Here is an 18,274-nt window from a genome sequence, read left to right as displayed (position 1 = left end):
TCATTCTCTAGTGCCTCCTTGATTAGCTTAATAGTCAACCTTCTGAATTATTTTTCTGGCAATTCAGAGATTTCATCTTGGTTTGAATCCATTGCTGGTGAGCTGGTGTGATCTTTTAGGGGTGTTAAAGAACCTTGTTTTGTCATATTACCAGAATGATTTCTCTGGTTCCTTCTTATTTGAGTAGAGTATATAAGAGGGACGATCTGGGATTTGAACGGCTGCTGTTCAGATTCTTTTGTCCAACAGGATGCTCCCTTGATGTGGTGTTCTCTTCTTTCCCCTAGGATTGGGGCTTCCTGAGAACTGAACTGTGGTGATTGTTTTTGCTCTTCTGGGTTTAGCCAGTAAGTGGAGCTACTGGGCTCTGGGCTGGTACTGGGGAGTGTCTGCAAAGAGTCCTGTGATGTGATCCATCTTCAGGTCTTGCAGCCATAGATACCAGCACCTGTTCTGGTGGAGGTAGCAGGGGAGTGAAGTGGACTCTTTGAGGGTCCTTGGTTGTGTGTGTGTTTAGTGCACTGGTTTTGTGTTGGTTGACCTCCAGCCAGGAGATGGTTCTTTCAAGAGTACATCAGCTGTGGCCCTATAGGGAGGATGCAAACTTGCCCTAGGCATACCTGGTTAAGTATTCAGGTTTCTTAGCCAGTAGGCAGGGCCATAGAGCTCCCAAGAGATTATGACCTTTGTCTTTCGCTACCAGGCCAGGTAGAGAAAGATCACCAACCAGGTGGGGGCAGGGATAGGTGTGTCTGAGCTTAGCCCCTCCTTGGGGAGGGCTTGCTTCGGCTGCTATGGGGGTGGGGGTGTGGTTCCCAGTCCAGTGGAGTTATACTCCCAGGGGGATTATGGCTGCCTCTGCCGAGTCATATAGGTTGCCAGGGAAGTGGGGGAAAGCCGGCAGTCACAGGCCTCACCCCGCTTCCATGCAGCCTGCAGTTCTAAAGGCCAGTCTCACTCCCACCGTGGCCCCCGCAACAGCACCGAGTCTATTTCTAGGCAGCTGGTGACCAGGGCTGAGAACTTGCCCCAGACCACGAGCCTCCCCGATGAGAAAGCAAAAAGACTCACAGTTTTTCGGCATCTCAGGGAACCTTCAGGGGTGATCCAGTTTCATCAAAGGGTCTATGGATTCTCTCAGCTTTCCCTGTTTGCTCCAAGAACTACCACAGGAACATAAGTTCACGACGTGAGTGTCCACGTGCTGCTTTGTCTATCCAAGCAGGAGCTACAAGCTAGTCCTGCCTCCTATCCAGCATCTTAATCAACTATATTTAAACATTTATCCTTCTTTAATTTCTAGCAATGATGTTTTGTAGTTTTCAGTGCATAGGTGTTTTTCATCTTTTGTTAAATTTATCCCTAAGTATTCAATATTTTTATACTATTGAATAAATGGCATTTTAAATTCAATTTTTTATGATTACTGGTATATAGAAATATAGTTGGTTTTCATATATTCCATGACCTTGCTAAACTAATTTGTTCTAATAGCTTTTTTGGGATTTTCTGTATAGACATTTCATATGTTGGGGGGGAAAGATCCGTTTACTACTTGTGAAATTGTTTGCCATTTTTCCTTTTCCTTGCACTGGTTAGGACTTCCATTATAGAGCTGAGTAGGAGAGGCCAGAGTGACGTCCTTGCATTGTTGTTGATCTTATAGGGAAGCATTTTATCTTTTACAAATAAAGTATAATGTTAGCTGTAGACTTTTTGTAGATGCTCTTGGTAGGCTGAGAAAGTTCCAATTTATTCCTAGATTTCTGATAGTTTTTATCATGAATGGGTGTTGAATCTTATCAAATGCTTATTCTGCGTGTGTTGAGATGATTATGCTGTTGCTTGTTTTGACTGTTTATGGGATGGTGAATTATATTGATTTTCAAATATTAAACCAACCTTAAATTCCTGGGATAATGCCCTCCTGGTCGTGATATACTATCCTTTTTATATAATGTTAGACTCTATTTGTTAAAGTATTGTTAAGGATTTTTATGGCCATGTTCATGAGGGATATTTATCTGTAGTTTTCTTTTTTAATAATATCTTTGTCTGATTTTGGTATCCAGATAATGCTGCTCTCATAAAATAAGTTGGGAATGTTTCCTCCTCTTCCATTAATATTTTCTGGAAGAATTTGTGTGGAATTCATATTATTTCTTTCTTAAATGTTTGGTAGAATTCAATAGTGAGGACCTCTGGACCTAGAGTTTTCTTTGAAGGAAGGTATTTTAAGCTAATGTCTTTAACAGATATAAAGTTATTGATTATCAGTTTCTTCTCAAGTAAACTTTGGTAGTTTTCTCTTTCAAGGAATTTATCCATTTCATCTAAACTGTAAAATTTATTAACATAAATTTTCATATTCCCTTATTTTAATATCTGTAGATATTAGTAATTTGTGCCATCTTTTTCCCGCCTGATCTTAGTGTGCCTAGAGGTTTATCAATTTTATTGAACTTCTCAAATAACCAGATTTTTTGTTGCATAGATTTTCCTGTTTATCTCTGTTCCATTTCATTATGTTCTTTCTTTTCCCTTCCATTTGATTACTTTGGGCTTAATTTTCTTTTTCTAGTTTTTCAAATTGAAACCTTAGATCATTCATTTTATAGTTTTTCCTAATATGTGTTTAGTGATACAATTTTCTGTCTAAACCCTGCTCTTGCTGCATCCCATGAATTTTGATATGTTGCATTTTCATTTTCATTCATTTCAAAATATTTTATAATTTTCCTTGTGAATTTTCTTCTTGACCTATTGGTTATCTAGAATTATGTTGTTTAATTTCCACATACTTGGGGGTTTTCCAGATGTCTATTATTTATTTCTAATTTAACTTGTTGTGATCAAGTAACATAAATTTTAATTCTTTAAAATTTTTGACACTTTTATAGCCTACAATGTGCTCTATTTTTGTAAATGCTTTATCTGTACTTTAGAACAATGTATATAGTCTGATGATAGGTAAAGTATTTCATAATATCAGGTTGAGGTGATGAATAGTGTTGTTTGAATCTTCTATATCCTTACTAATTTTCTAATTGTTCAATCAATTATTGAGAGATAATTGTTGAACTCTCTAATTATAGTAGTTGATTTGTCTTTTTCTTTTTTCAATTTTAACAGGTTTTGCTTCAAGAACTTTGAAGCTCTGTTAATTAGGGTTATTATGCTCTCTGGATGAATCAATCCACTTATCATTATTAATTTACTCTTTATCTTTCATAATATTCTTTGCTTTGAAATCTATGTAGTTGATATGAATAAAGACACTCCAAATTTCTTTTGATTTGCATTTGCAGGGCATATTATTGCCATCCTATCACTTTTAACCTATCTGTATCTTTATACTTAAAATAGGTTTCTTGGCTGGGTGCTGTGGCTCATGCCTGTAATCCCAGCATTTTGAGAGGCCAAGGCAGGAGGGTCACTTGACCCTAGGAGTTTGAGATCTGCCTGTGCAACATAGTGAGACCCTGTCTGTACAAAAATTATTTTAAAAACTAGCCGGGTGTCCTGGTGTGCACCTGTGATCCTAGCTGCTTGAGAGGCCGAAGCAGGAAGATCACTTGAACCCAGGAGGTTGAGCCTGCAATGAGTGGCGATTGCAGCAGTGCATTCCAGTCTGGGCAGCAGAGTGAGACCCCATTTCAAAAACATAAAAATGTAGATAGATAAAATTTTGTAAACACATGGTGTGGTTTTGCATTCTTATCAATCTTGACAATCTCTTCTTTTAATTGGAATGTTTGGACAACTTAAGGTGACAATTGATATGGGTTAATATACATTATTTTGCTATTTGTTTTGTTTGTCCATTTGGTCTTATGCCCTTTTTTCTCTTTTCCTACCTTTAAAGTGAGGTTTTTAAAATTCAATCTTTATCTCCTTTATTGACTTGGTAGTTTTGTTCTTTTTTTAGTGGTTTAGGGATTATAGTATATTTCTTTAAATTGTCTCCTTCAAATGATACCACTTTATGTATAACATTAAAACTTTTCATTTTTCCCATGCCAGCCTTTTAGCTATTGTTATTATATATTTCACTTTTTAAATATGTTGTAAACCCCACAATCCAATTCTTGGATTGGATATCAAAAATATCCAGTTCTTGTTATTTTTGCTTTATAGTCAATTATCTTTTAAAGATATTAAAAATGAGAAGTTTGTTTACTCACACATTTTCCATTCCAGTGTTCTTCATTACAATGTATAAATTGGGGTTCAGCAAAGAGCCGAAAAATAAATCTTTTTAGCTTTGTAGGCCATATGATCTGTGGCAATTATTCAACTCTGCTGTTACCACATGAAAACAGACGATAGGTAAATGAATGAGAGTAGCTGTATTACAATAAAACTTTATTTGTAAAATCAAGTGGATTTGGCCCACAGGGCCAAAAAAATTTAATTTTTCTGTCACCCTTCCCCCGTTTTCTTGTAACTGCAGTTACACGTGTGGTAGACTGTTTGATGTTGTTCTATTGCTCACTGATACATTTCTTACTCTCAGACTTTGCTGTGTCTCATTTGAGTTTGTTTCTACTACTATGTCTCCAAGTGTACCAGTCGTCTTGTTCAGTTTCTAATTCAGTGTTTTTTTTGTTTTTGTTTTTTAAGACAGAGTCTCACTCGGTCACCCAGGCTGGAGTGCAGTGGTGCACTTTCGGTTCACTGCAACCTCTGCCTCCCAAGTTCAAGCAATTCTTCCACCTCAGCCTCCCGAGTAGCTGAGATTACAGGCTTGTGCCACTACATCCAGCTAATTTTTTAAGTTCTAAAATAATGGATTATGCCTCCTTTTTCTCTGAAATCTATGTGTTTAAGATCTAGAGACAGGGTTTCACTGTGTTGGCTAGACTGGTCTCGAACTCCTGACCTCAGGTGATCTGCCCGCCTCTGCCTCCCAAAAGTGCTAGGAATACAGGAGTGAGCCATGGCACCTGGCCCAGTGTATTTTTCTTCTCTAGAGGTTTGACTTGGGTCTTTTTTATATCTTCCATTTTTTTCCACATTATAGTCATGTTTTCCTTTTTATCTTCTTGAATAGAGTGCTCTTTAAACAACTATTATAATATCCATGTCTTATGATTCTATCATGTATATAACTTTTGAATTCTGTGTCATTTCTGAATGTTTATATTGATTTTTTTTTCTCCTGATTATAGGTCTTATACATTCGTTGTCTCTGGTAATTTTTTATTGAATGCCAGACACTGTGAATTTTACATTGTCAGCTTAATTTCTTTCTAAATTATTATTATACTTAAGTTCTGGGATACATGTGCAGAATATGCAGGTTTGTTACACAGGGTATACACATGCCATAGTGGTTTACTGCACCCATCAACCTGTCATCTACATTAGGTATTTGTCTTAATGCTATCCCTCCCCTTGCCCCCCACCCCCCAACAGGCCCCAATATGTGATGTTCCCCTCCCTGTGCCCATGTTCTTATCGTTCAACTCCCACTTATGAGTGAGAACATGCGGTGTTTGGCTTTCTCTTCCTGTGTTAGCTGAGAATGATGGTTTCCAGCTTCATCCTTGTCCCTGCAAAGGACATGAACTCATTCTTTTTTATGACTGCATAGTATTCCATGGTGTATATATGTGTTGGCTTAATTTCTTCCATTTCTCCTTTTCTTCCTGTCTTTTCTTGGGGTGAGGAGATGCAGTTTAATTTCCCAATCTTTTTTTTTCTTTCAGTGTTCCTTTTAGGTTTATTAGGCTGGTCTGGAAAAGCCTGTGGTCTAGGTCTGGTTTGGTTTGGCTTTGCTATTTAGGCAGTACCTAATACCTTCTGAGATTATTGATGGACTTGATGTTGCATGTGTTAGGATGTCTTTCCGCTATGGCTGATGAGAACACAAACTGTTCTGTCCCAATGTAAGATCTAATGATTATTCTGCCTGCTCCTTTCTGGTAGTTTTTCCCTGGCCTTCGTAGTTTGCTCACATGCACAGGAGTCAGATGACTACTCAGTCCAAGACTCAGGGAGACCTCTCAGCGGATCCTCAGTTTCTTCTCTCTCTCTCTGCAGCTGCCTCCTCTCTGGTACTTTATATCCACAAATTCTAGATGCCTAGCCTTTCTGAATTCTGAACTTTGTTTTCTCAACTCAGTGAGACTACCTGGTTCAATCTGGATTCCTCCTCCTCATACTACAGCCTGAAAAGTCTTTTCAGGCAGTGAGCTAAAGCACTTACAGATTGCCTTCTCTCAGGGGTCACTGTCCTGGGTTGCTTGTTCAATGTCTGAAAGCTGTTGTTTCATACATTTTGTCCAGTTTTCCAGTTGTGTAAGGCAAAAGAGTAAATATTCTTGTCGAAAAACACCATGACTGAAAGCAGAAATTTTGCTACTCTTAAATTCTTTGGTCATGTGTTCCTGCTTTTCATACCTTTTACTATCTGAGCTCACCTAAGACTTCCTGTAAAATCACATTATTTAATTAAATTATTCTTTTTCCTCTCTAGTAGACACTATAGTTTTATGATCAGAATTTCACTTTTTAGAATATGCTGTCAAATCTTCCTTGAACATCTCTTCACAAAAGTGTGGAACATATACCACGCATTACTCTGCTAGATGCTAAAAATGCAAAGATGAATTAAATAATGGATTATGCCTCCTTTTTCTCTGAATTTTTTGAAATCTATGCTTTTAAGATCTAGAACAATGCTATTCAAAACGTAGTCTACATACTGGTGCCAGTTTGAAGGGTTTGCAGCAGTGGACTACACTGTAAGGAGTTTATTCCAGAGTATTCAAGCAGCTACATTGCTGAACACGTGCTTAGCTCACCTGAATTTTTTTTTTTAAGCAGGACTTTCTTGAAAGAAGCAATGTGTTGGTTTAGATGCCAGAAAAAGCACCTTCTTTCATTGTAGGCAGGTAATAAGCGGTTTATAGACCAGCTACGAGTACACATCTCAGAGTGCTTAGCATCGCCTTCCTTGGCTGTTAGGAAATCTCAAGCATTGCAGTTCCAGCCATTTTATTTAAAGGGTTATTTCTTCTTAATTAAAATGAATTACTTAGGCATTCATTTTATGGCTGATAACTGGTTTGGGGGACTTCTTAGCAACCACAGTCTAGGATGGTTTTATTTTTATCCTGGCACAGACTTGGAATTGGAACAACTTTGGCAGCAGAGAGAATGCCTGTGGGACACCATTCAGCTTAGTGCTGGAAGGAAATAGAAGCACTTATGGGCTCTTCTCTGGGATTATCTATTATATCCAATTTATTTTTATTACATTCCTAGAAATAAAGCATCCCTTCCTTGTTCATAAGTATATTTTCCCTCTCTCACCTTCATCCCGACAAGTTTTATTTTATCTCAATTCATGATTCCCCATTTCCTTTCCATTTGTTGACTGGTTTCTAAGTCTCATCTTCTCTGATTAACCATTGGTAATTGTCGCGACCTAACAGAAAATGATTGTAATACCAATTAGTATAGAACTAGAATGGGGGAAAGAAGGCAGTAAGTATGAGAACCCCGTGAAAAGATGTTTGTGTACTCTTTCTTTTCCAGTGGAAAGCTCACCAGAGATCCTAAAGAATGAAGATTTTTCTAGCAGCCGTGCTGTTACAGTGTACAAAGACAAGAGCCAAGAATCCATGGACCAGCTGTCTTTGATTTTGTCTTATGAGTGCCAGATTTCTCAGAAGCTCTACATTCCTCGAAGTACAGCCACTGCTGCCTTAGGTGCTGCCGCACGGTTAGCTACATCCAGGAGCCTCCTACACTGGTACCCCAGTGTGAAAAGGATGGAAGCATGAGGGAGGGAGGGAGGGAGGGAGGGAGAAAGGGAGAAAAACAGAATCCAGCCGCTTAGGCCTTGATGAACTCCCAGGCCAAAATGAGGAGATATTGACGCAAAATTGTATCTTGATTGTTGATACTTTTGTCTTTCTGTGGCTATATGTTAGCTTTATTATGCTAACAGTCTACTTTGATGTGTAAGTATTGATATTTACTGTTGATCTTGATTTTTCTTGATTTTATTTTATTCTGTGTTGTTTTGTTCACCTTTGTTTTTAATGTAGTTTAAAGGAATTTGTTTTTTGTGTGTGTTTTTCTTGTACATTATCATGACTGATAAATGAAAATTGAAAAACTAGTATTTGTGATCCATATTTGGCAAAACAAAATAGTCTTACATTCCTGTCTCCAGAAAAAAAGGATGTTTGACTCTTAGGGCTGCTTTCTAACTTGAAGTCTTCTATATCATAGAGCATCATCATGTCTTTGAAATATTGGGATCAATAAGAAAATCTACACCCTGAAGCTTTGGTCATATGAATACTTTTACATTTCAAAAAAATTAAGCTGTTTGCAGTAAAGGCAGTTTCTGAAATGTAGCTGAGCCATCTCTATAATTATCACAGTTCCCAAGAGCCTTAATGTAGCAATCGTTCCACAGTGGCATTCTTTAAGTATTTATATGACATGTTCTCTGAGGTCAAATTCTGTGAAATGTGATGTGGTAGTCTGTTGAGCTCATAATATAAATCATCAAAAAAGACTGAAGGTAAAATTTTTAAATGTGAGTAATGATGGTTAATTTTTTTACCAGACTTATTCCCAGATTTTAAAAATATTTTACTCACAGAATTAACCCCTAAAACAGAATCATTTCTTAGAAGTAAAATCTGAGAAAGAGATGTAAATAGTGAGCTTGCTTCATGTAACAAGGTTCTCACCCACACAGCTGCTCTTCTAAGGCCTCCTTTTTTGGCATTAAATGACAGAGCTGGTCTCCTGGTTCCTCTCTCTTTTTCTACAATAAGGAATTTCTCCTCTTTCCTTCTCAACTACTTAATTAGCAAAGTATCCACTAAGGAAGGGGCTCGGAGGGAGGTAAATACAGAAATACAGAGGTAAATACATTCAGAGTATTATCATGAGACAAACCAAAAGTCTTTACTGATCATTTTCTGTTTAAAAGCCTTAGGGAAAACATGTTTAAATGTAGTACAATTTAAAAGCTCAGATTCACCTCTGATTCCAATATATCTGTAAGAAAAATGTAAGGATACAGTAATTGACAAAAAAAGACAAAAGTAATCTGGAAACATCACTGATAGTTAATACAACTGATGAAACAGTTTTGGGCTTTTGTGATTTTGTATCACACATCTTTATTGGAGAAGGCAGGTAGAGAGTTATATGGAGGGTCAGTGGACAGTTAAATATCATGTGATGGTTAAATATTATATATATGTGATGCTCAATTGGTATGAACTGGTGGAGCTGTTTTTCATATAATTTTAGATAATTAGACAAAACGTGTTTCAAAAGAAGAAAATTCATTGTGAAGTGCTGGCACTTTTGATTCTTCCTTTAAAGAAGCTGCCAAATCTGATACTATATTTTACTTTTCCAGGTGAACACTTCACTTAAACTGAGTTTGGGGCAAGATGAATCTGGTAGAAGCAATATGTCATAAGGGTTGATGGAAATACACATTTAGTAAGCTAAACTGTAACCCTCCCTATAATAGCACCCAGATACCAGAAGGAAGTCTGCCCAAACTGGGTAGCCTTTTTGCAAGTTTGATAGTTGGTTTCATAATCTGACAGGGACTAATTTTACACCTTGCAAATTGGATGGGGATTATGAAATAACTGTGCTAAGGCTGTTTCAGAATCTCATTTGCCTGTGGCTGGATAGAGAATCATTTAGACAAAACTATCTCAAACTTCTTTCAAATGAGTGTCAACACACTTTGAAAGAAGCCTATTTAGTAATTAATAATTAATACCTCATTTCAGTTGGTGTGAAGAGCGAGCCTTTGAGAGGCTTGTACATGTTGACTACTTGGCTTTGACTAGGATAGCCACCCTGTCAATCTGTTTACTTATTATACCTTCTTCCAAAAAGGTGGGCTTTGTCTAGTAGTTAACTAAACTGTCAGCAAAGAATCAAAGTAGATACATCGTTTGAAAATGAGTAGATTTCTGTGTATGGGCAGGAACAGTGATAAAGAAATGTACAAAAGATATGTAGATGCTATGTGTTTTAGAGTTAATTTTATTGTGTTGTCAAAAGATGGACTGACATCTATACTCTGAACAGTTCCCTGCCCCACCCTCAACATTTTTGGCATTCAAGAGCTGTTTGCAGTAATGGAGGTCCCCAATGAATGTTGAATGGGAAGTGGGAGCCTGAGGTATGTGAAATGAAACGAGTGAGAACATAAAGGAAAATGCTGGTGCTAAATTCCTTAGGGATGGAAGAGGGACTGGCTTTACTAAAAACGACTCTGGTTTCACCTCCAGTGGCTTGTAGCCAATACTACCCATTTCCCATCCAGAAATACCCCAAAAGCCTGGGGTAGGGGGTGGCTCATGCCTGTAATCCTAGTACTTTGGGAGGCTTGGGTGGGTGGATCACTTAAGGCCAGGAGTTCAAGACCAGCCTGGCCAACATGTTGAAACCCTGTCTCTACTAAAAATACAAAAATTAGCTGGACTTGGTGGCATGTACCTGTTAGTCCCAACTACTCAGGAGGCTGAGGCATGAGAATCATTTGAACCCACGAGGCAGAGGTTGCAGTGAGCTGAGATTGCACCACTGCACTCCAGCCTGGACAACAGAGTGAAACTGTCTCCAAAAAAAAAAAAAAACCCACGAGATATCAAAAGAGGAGCTATTCCAGCAGCAAGCAGCCTTTCCCCTCTAAATTTCATGTTTGAGATGTCAGTAGAGGCTTCTGCCCACAATCAGCCTATGTCTAACCTAGAGACTTAGAATTACGGAGTTTTGATCTAGAAGGGAACTTACATGAGGAAATTTGAAGTCTAGAAAGATTAACTTGACAGCAGCCAGGGGTGGCTGGCAAGATGGCTGAATAGGAACAGCTCCGGTCTGCAGCTCCCAGCGAGATCAACACAGAAGGTGGGTGACTTATGCATTTCCAACTGAGGTACCAGGATCATCTCATTGAGACTGGTTAGACAGTGGATGCAACTCACAGAGGGTGAGCCAAAGCAGGGGAGGGCATTGCCTCACCCAATAAATGCAAGGGGTTGGGGATCTCCCCACTAGCCAAGGGAAGCCATGAGGGACTGTGCCATGTGGAATGGTGCATTCCAGCCCAGGTACTACACTTTGCCAATGGTCTTCACAACCCACAGACCAGGAGATTCCCTTGGGTGCTTACACCACCAAGGCCCTGGGTTTCAAGCACAAAACTGGATGGCCATTTAGGCAGACAGCCAGTTGCAGGAGTTTTTTCATACCTCAGTGGTGCCTGGAACACCAGCAAGACAGAACCGATCACTCCCCTGGAAACGAGGCTGAAGCCAGGGAGCCAAGTGGTCTAGCTCAGTGGATCCCACCCCCACGGAGCCCAGCAAACTGAGATTCACTGGCTTGAAATTATCACTGCCAACACAGCAGTCTGAGCTTGAACTGGGATGCTTGAGCTTGGTGGGGGAGGGGCATCTGCCATTACTGAGGCTCAAGTAGGTGGTTTTCCCCTCACAGTGTAAACAAAGCCGCCAGGAAGTTAGAACTGGTTGGAGCCCACCACAGCTAGGCAAAGCTGCTGTAGCCAGACTGCCTCTCTAGATTCCTCCTCTCTGGGCAGGGCATCTCTGAAAGAAAGGCAGCAGCCCCAGTCAGGGGCTTATAGAGAGAACTCCCATCTCCCTGGCACAGAGCACCTGGAGGAAAGGGCAGCTGTGGGCACAGCTTCAGCAGACTTAAATGTTCCTGTCTGCCGGCTCTGAAGAGAGCAGCGGATCTCCCAGCACGGCGCTTGAGCTCTAAGGGACAGACTGCCTCCTCAGGTGGATCCCTGACCCCCATGCCTCCTGACTGGGAAACACCTCCCAGCAGGGGTCTACAGACACCCCATGTGGGAGAACTCTGGCTGGCATCTGGTGGGTGCCCCTCTGGGACGAAGCTTCCAGAGGAAGGAACAGGCAGCAATCTTTGCTCTTCTGCAGCCTCCACTAGTGATGCCCAGGCAAACAGGGTCTAGAGTGGACCTCCAGCAGACCTGCAGCAGAGGGGCCTGACTGTTAGAAAGAAGACTAACAAACAGAAAGGAATAGCATCAACATCAACAAAAAGGACATCCACACAAAAACCCCATCTGAAGGTCACCAACATCAAAGGCCAAAGGTAGATAAATCCACAAAGATGAGGAAAAACCAGCTCAAAATGGCTGAAAATTCCAAAAACCAGAACGCCTCTTCTCCTCCAAAGGATCACAACTCCTCTCCAGCAAGGGAACAAAACTGGACAGAGAATGAGTTTGATGAATTGACAGAAGTAGGCTTCAGAAGGTGGGTAATAACAAACTTCTCTGAACTAAAGGAGCATGTTCTAACCACATGCAAGGAAGCAAAGAACCTTGAAAAAAGGTTAAACGAATTGCTAACTAGAATAACCAGTTTAGGGAAGAACATAAATGACCTGATATAGCTGAACATGAGAACTTCGTGAAGCATATACAAGTATCAATAGCCAAATTGATCAAGCAGAAGAAAAAATATCAGAGATTGAAGATCAACTTAATGAAATAAAGCAAGAAGACAAGATGAGAGAAAAAAGAATGAAAAGGAATGAACAAAGCCTTCAAGAAATGTGGGACTATGTGAAAAGACCAAACCTACATTAGATTGGTATACCTGAAAGTGATGGGGAGAATGGAACCAAGCTGGGAAACACTCTTCGGGATATTATCCAGGAGAACTTCCCCAACCTAACAAGACAGGCCAACATTCAAATCCAGGAAATGCAGAGAGCACCACAAAGATACTTCTCGAGAAGAGCAACCCCAAGACACATAATTGTCATATTCACCAAGGTTGAAATGAAGGAAAAAAGGGCAGCCAGAAAGAAAGGTCAAGTTACCCACAAAGGGAAGCCCATCAGACTATCAGCAGATCTCTCTGCAGAAACTCTCCAACCCAGAAGAGAGTGGGGGTCAATATTCAACATTCTTAAAGAAAAGAATTTTCAACCCCAAATTTCATATCCAGCCAAACTAAGTTTCATAAGTGAAGGAGAAATAAAATCCTTTACATACAAGCAAATGCTTAGAGATTTTGTCACCACCAGGCCTGCCCTACAAGAGATCCTGAAGGAAGCACTAAACATGGAAAGGAACAACAGGTACCAGCCATTGCAAAAACATATCAAAATGTAAAGTCCATCTATGCTAGGAAGAAACTGCATCAACTAGCAAGCAAAATAACCAGCTAATATCATAATGACAGGATCAAGTTCACACATAACAATATTAACCTTAAATGTAAATGGGCTAAATGGTCCAATTAAAAGACACAGACTGGCAAATTGGATAAAGAGTCAAGACGCATCACTTTGCTGTATTCAGGAGACCCATCTCACAAGCAGAGACACATAGGTTCAAAATAAAGGGATGGAGGAAGATCTGCCAAGCAAATGGAAAACAAAAAAAAGCAGGGGTTGCAATCCTAGTCTCTGATAAAACAGACTTTAAACCATCAAAGATCAAAAGAGACAAAGAAGGCCATTTCATAATGGTAAAGGGATCAATTCATCAGGAAAAGCAACTATCCTAAACATATATGCACCCAATACACGAGCACCCAGATTCATAAAGCAAGTCCTTAGAGACTTACAAAGAGACTTAGACTCCCATACAATAATAATGGGAGACTTTAACACCCCACTGTCAACATTAGACAGATCAATGAGACAGAAAGTCAACAAGGATATCCAGGAATTGAACTCAGCTCTGCACCAAGCGGACCTAATAGACATCTACAGAACTCTCCACCCCAAATCAACAAAATATACATTCTTCTCAGCACCACATCGCACTTATTCCAAAATTGACCACATAGTTGGAAGTAAAGCACTCCTCAGCAAATGTAAAAGAACAGAAATTATAACAAACTGTCTCTCAGACCACAGTACAATCAAACTGGAACTCAGGACTAAGAAACTCAATCAAAACCGCTCAACTGCATGGAAACTGAACAACCTGCTCCTGAATGACTACTGGGTACATAACGAAATGAAAGCAGAAATAAAGATGTTCTTTGAAACCAATGAGAACAAAGATACATTACCAGAATCTCTGGGACACATTTAAAGCAGTGTGTAGAGGGAAATTTATAGCACTAAATGCCCACAAGAGAAAGCAGGAAAGATCTAAAATTGACACCCTAGCATCACAATTAAAAGAACTAGAGAAGCAAGAGCAAACACATTCAAAAGCTAGCAGAAGTCAAGAAATAACTAAGATCAGAGCAGAACTGAAGGAGATAGAGATGCAAAAAACCCTCCAAAAAATCGATGAATCCAGGAGCTGTTTTTTTTTTTTAAAGATCAACAAAATTGATAGACTGCTAGCAAGACTAATAAAGAAGAAAAGAGAGAAGAATCAAATAGATGCAATAAAAAATGATAAAGGGGATATCACCACTGACCCCACAGAAATACAAACTATCATCAGAGAATACTATAAACACCTCTACACAAATAAACTAGAAAACCTAGAAGAAATGGATAATTTCCTGGACACTTACACTCTCCCAAGACTATACCAGGAAGAAGTTGAATCCCTGAATAGACCAATAGCAGGCTCTGAAATTGAGGCAATAATTAATAGCCTACCAACCAAAAAAAAGTCCAGGACCAGATGGATTCAGAGCTGAATTCTACCAGTGGTACAAGGAGGAGTTGGTACCATTCCTTCTGAAACTATTCCAATCAATAGAAAAAGAGGGAATCCTCCCTAACTCATTTTACAAGGCCAACATCATCCTGATACCAAAGCCTGACGGAGATACAACAAAAAAAGAGAATTTTAGACCAATATCCCTGATGAACATCCATGCAAAAATCCTCAATAAAATACTGGCAAACCGAATCCAGCAGCACATCAAAAAGCTTATCCACCATGATCAAGTGAGCTTCATCCCTGGGATGCAAGGCTGGTTCAACATATGCAAATCAAGAAATGTAATCCAGCATATAAACAGAACCAAAGACAAAAACCACATGATTATCTCAATAGATGCAGAAAAGGCCTTTGACAAAATTCAACAGCCTTTCATGCTAAAAACTCTCAATAAATTCGGTATTGATGGAACGTATCTCAAAATAATAAGAGCTATTTATGACAAACCCACAGCCAATATCATACTGAATGGGAAAAAACTGGAAGTGTTCCCTTTGAAAACTGGCACAAGACAGGGATGCCCTCTCTCACCACTCCTATTCAACATAGTGTTGGAAGTTCTGGCTAGGGCAATCAGGCAAGAGAAAGAAATCAAGGGTATTCAGTTTGGAAAAGAAGAAGCCAAATTGTCCCTGTTTGCAGATGACATGATTGTATATTTAGAAAACCCCATTGTCTCAGCCCAAAATCTCCTTAAGCTGAAAAGCAACTTCAGCAAAGTCTCAGGATACAAAATCAATGTGCAAAAATCACAAGCATTCTTATACACCAGTAACAGACAGAGAGCCAAATCATGAATGAACTCCCATTCACAATAACTTCAAAGAGAATAAAATACCTAGGAATCCAACTTACAAGGGATGTAAAGGACCTCTTCAAGGAGAACTACAAACCACTGCTCAGTGAAATAAAAGAGGACACAAACAAATGGAAGAACATTCCATGCTTATGGATAGGAAGAATCAATATTGTGAAAATGGCCATACTGCCCAAGGTAATTTATAGATTCAATACCATCCCCACAGAATTGGAAAAAAACTGCTTTAAAGTTCATATGGAACCAAAAAAAACCCCACATTGCCAAGACAATCCTAAACCAAAAGAACAAAGCTGGAGGCATCACGCTACCTGACTTCAAACTATACTACAAAGCTACAGTAACCAAAACAGCATGGTACTGGTACCAAAACAGAGATATAGACCAATGGAACAGAACAGAGTCCTCAGAAATAATACCACACATCTACAGCCATCTGATCTTTGACAAACCTGACAAAAACAACAAATGGGGAAAGGATTCCCTATTTAATAAATGGTGCTGGGAAAATTGGCTAGCCATAAGTAGAAAGCTGAAACTGGATCCTTTCCTTACTCCTTATATGAAAATTAATTCAAGATGGATTAGAGATTAAAATGTTAGACCTAAAACCATAAAAACCCTAGAAGAAAACCTAGGTAATACCATTCAGGACATAGGCATGGGCAAGGACTTCATGTCTAAAACACCAAAAGCAATGGCAACAAAAGCCAAAATTGACAAATGGGGTCTAATTAAACTAAAGAACTTCTGCACAGCAAAAGAAACTACCATCAGAGTGAACAGGCAACCTACAGAATGGGAGAAAATTTTTGCAATCTACTCATCTGACAAAGGGCTAATATCCAGAACCTATAAAGAACTCAATCAAATTTACAAGGAAAAAACAAAAACCCCATCAAAAAGTGGGCAAAGGATATGAACAGACACTTCTCAAAAGAAGACATTCATACAGCCAACAGACACATGAAAAAATGCTCATCATCACTCACCATCAGAGAAATGCAAATCAAAACCACAATGAGATACCATCTCACACCAGTTAGAATGGCAATCATTAAAAAATCAGGAAACAACAGGTGCTGGAGAGGATGTGGAGAAATAGGAACACTTTTACACTGTTGGTGGGATTGTAAACTAGTTCAACCATTGTGGAAAACAGTGTGGCAATTCCTCAAGGATCTAGAACTAGAAATACCATTTGACCCAGCCATCCCATTACTGGGGATATACCCAAAGGATTATAAGTCATGCTGCTATAAAGACACATGCACACATATGTTTATTGTGGCACTATTCACAATAGCAAAGACTTGGAATCAACCCAGATGTCCATCAGTGACAGACTGGATTAAGAAAATGTGGCACATATACACCATGAAATACTGTGCAGCCATAAAAAAAGGATAAGTTCATGTCCTTTGTAGGGACATGGATGCAGCTGGAAACCATCATTCTCAGCAAACTATCGCAAGAACAGAAAACCAAATACTGCATGTTCTCACTCATAGGTGGGAACTGAACAATGAGATCACTTGGACACAGGAAGGGGAACATCACACACTGGGTCCTATTGTGGGGAGGGGGGAGGGGGGAGGGATAGCATTAGGAGATATACCTAATGTAAATGACGAGTTAATGGGTGCAGCACACCAACATGGCACATGTATACATATGTAACAAACCTGCACGTTGTGCACATGTACCCTAGAACTTAAAGTATAATTAAAAAAAAAAAAAAGATGCTTATAAGCAAAAAAAAAGAAAGAAAATGTGGTATATATATATACCATGGAATACTACTCAGCCATAAAAAGGAATGAAATAATGGCAATCACAGCAACCTGGATGGAGTCGGTGACCATTATTCTAAGTGAAGTAACTCAGAAGTGGAAAACCAGACATCGTATGTTCTCATTTACAAGTTGCAGCTAAACTATGAGGAGGCAAAGGCATGAGAATGATATAATGGACTTTGGAGTCTTGTGGGGAAAGGTGGGAGAGGAGTGAGGGATAAAAGACTGCACACTGGGTACAGTGTACAATGCTTGGGTGATGGGTGCACCAAAATCTCAGAAATCACCACTATGCAACTTATCCATGTAAACAAAAGAGCACTTGTTCCCCAATAACTGTTGAATTTTTTTTAATAAAGTTCATTAGTGAGGAAAAAAAAAAAGAATATGTAGCACATATACACCATGGAATACTATGCAGCCATAAAAAAGGATGAGTTTAAGTCCTTTGCAAGGACATGGATGAAGCTGGAAACCATCATTCTAAGCAAACTAACACAGGAACAGAAAACCAAACACTGCATGTTCTCACTCCTAAGCAGGAGTTGAACAGTGAGAACACATGGACACAGGGAGGGGAACATCACACACCAGGGCCTGTCGAGAGGTGTGGGGTTAAGGGAGGGATAGCATTAGGAGAAATACCTAATGTAGATGATGGGTTGATCGGTGCAGCAAACCACCATGGTACGTGTATACCTGTGTAACAAGCCTGCACATTCTGCACATGTATCACAGAACTTAAAGTATAATTTTTTTAAAAAAGATCAACTTGCCTGTGGTCACACAGTTTGAATTATCATATCTGCTGATTCCTAGCTCAATGCCCTTTCCATAGGAAATATTGTAGCTCCATCTTCTGTACTTGAAATGATTTGATGCCAGAAGACACAGCTTTGATAGATCAGTCCATAAGAAAGATGCTTGTTGGCGGTGTTGGGCAAGGGACTAATTAGCAGG

At 39.4% G+C, this 18,274-nt stretch overlaps 1 protein-coding gene across 10 annotated transcripts in view; it reads left to right on the top strand.

Moving 5' to 3' along the window:
* TDRD5 (tudor domain containing 5) overlaps positions 1-8,134 on the top strand; it is a 94,887-nt gene extending 86,753 nt beyond the window's left edge. For all 10 annotated transcript variants that reach the window (XM_021930079.2, XM_021930057.2, XM_031658116.1 and 7 more), the window contains one exon: positions 7,546-8,134. In XM_021930079.2, coding sequence (XP_021785771.2) covers positions 7,546-7,793 — 248 coding nt within the window. In that variant the 3' untranslated portion in view covers positions 7,794-8,134. The remainder of the gene's footprint in view (positions 1-7,545) is intronic.
* Positions 8,135-18,274: the final 10,140 nt, after the last annotated feature.

This window comes from Papio anubis, chromosome 1 (assembly GCF_008728515.1).
Source record: "Papio anubis isolate 15944 chromosome 1, Panubis1.0, whole genome shotgun sequence".
Lineage (NCBI taxonomy): Eukaryota > Metazoa > Chordata > Mammalia > Primates > Cercopithecidae > Papio > Papio anubis.
The sequence above is the reverse complement of the archived record's forward strand: the minus strand, read 5'-3'. Positions and strand labels throughout refer to the sequence as shown.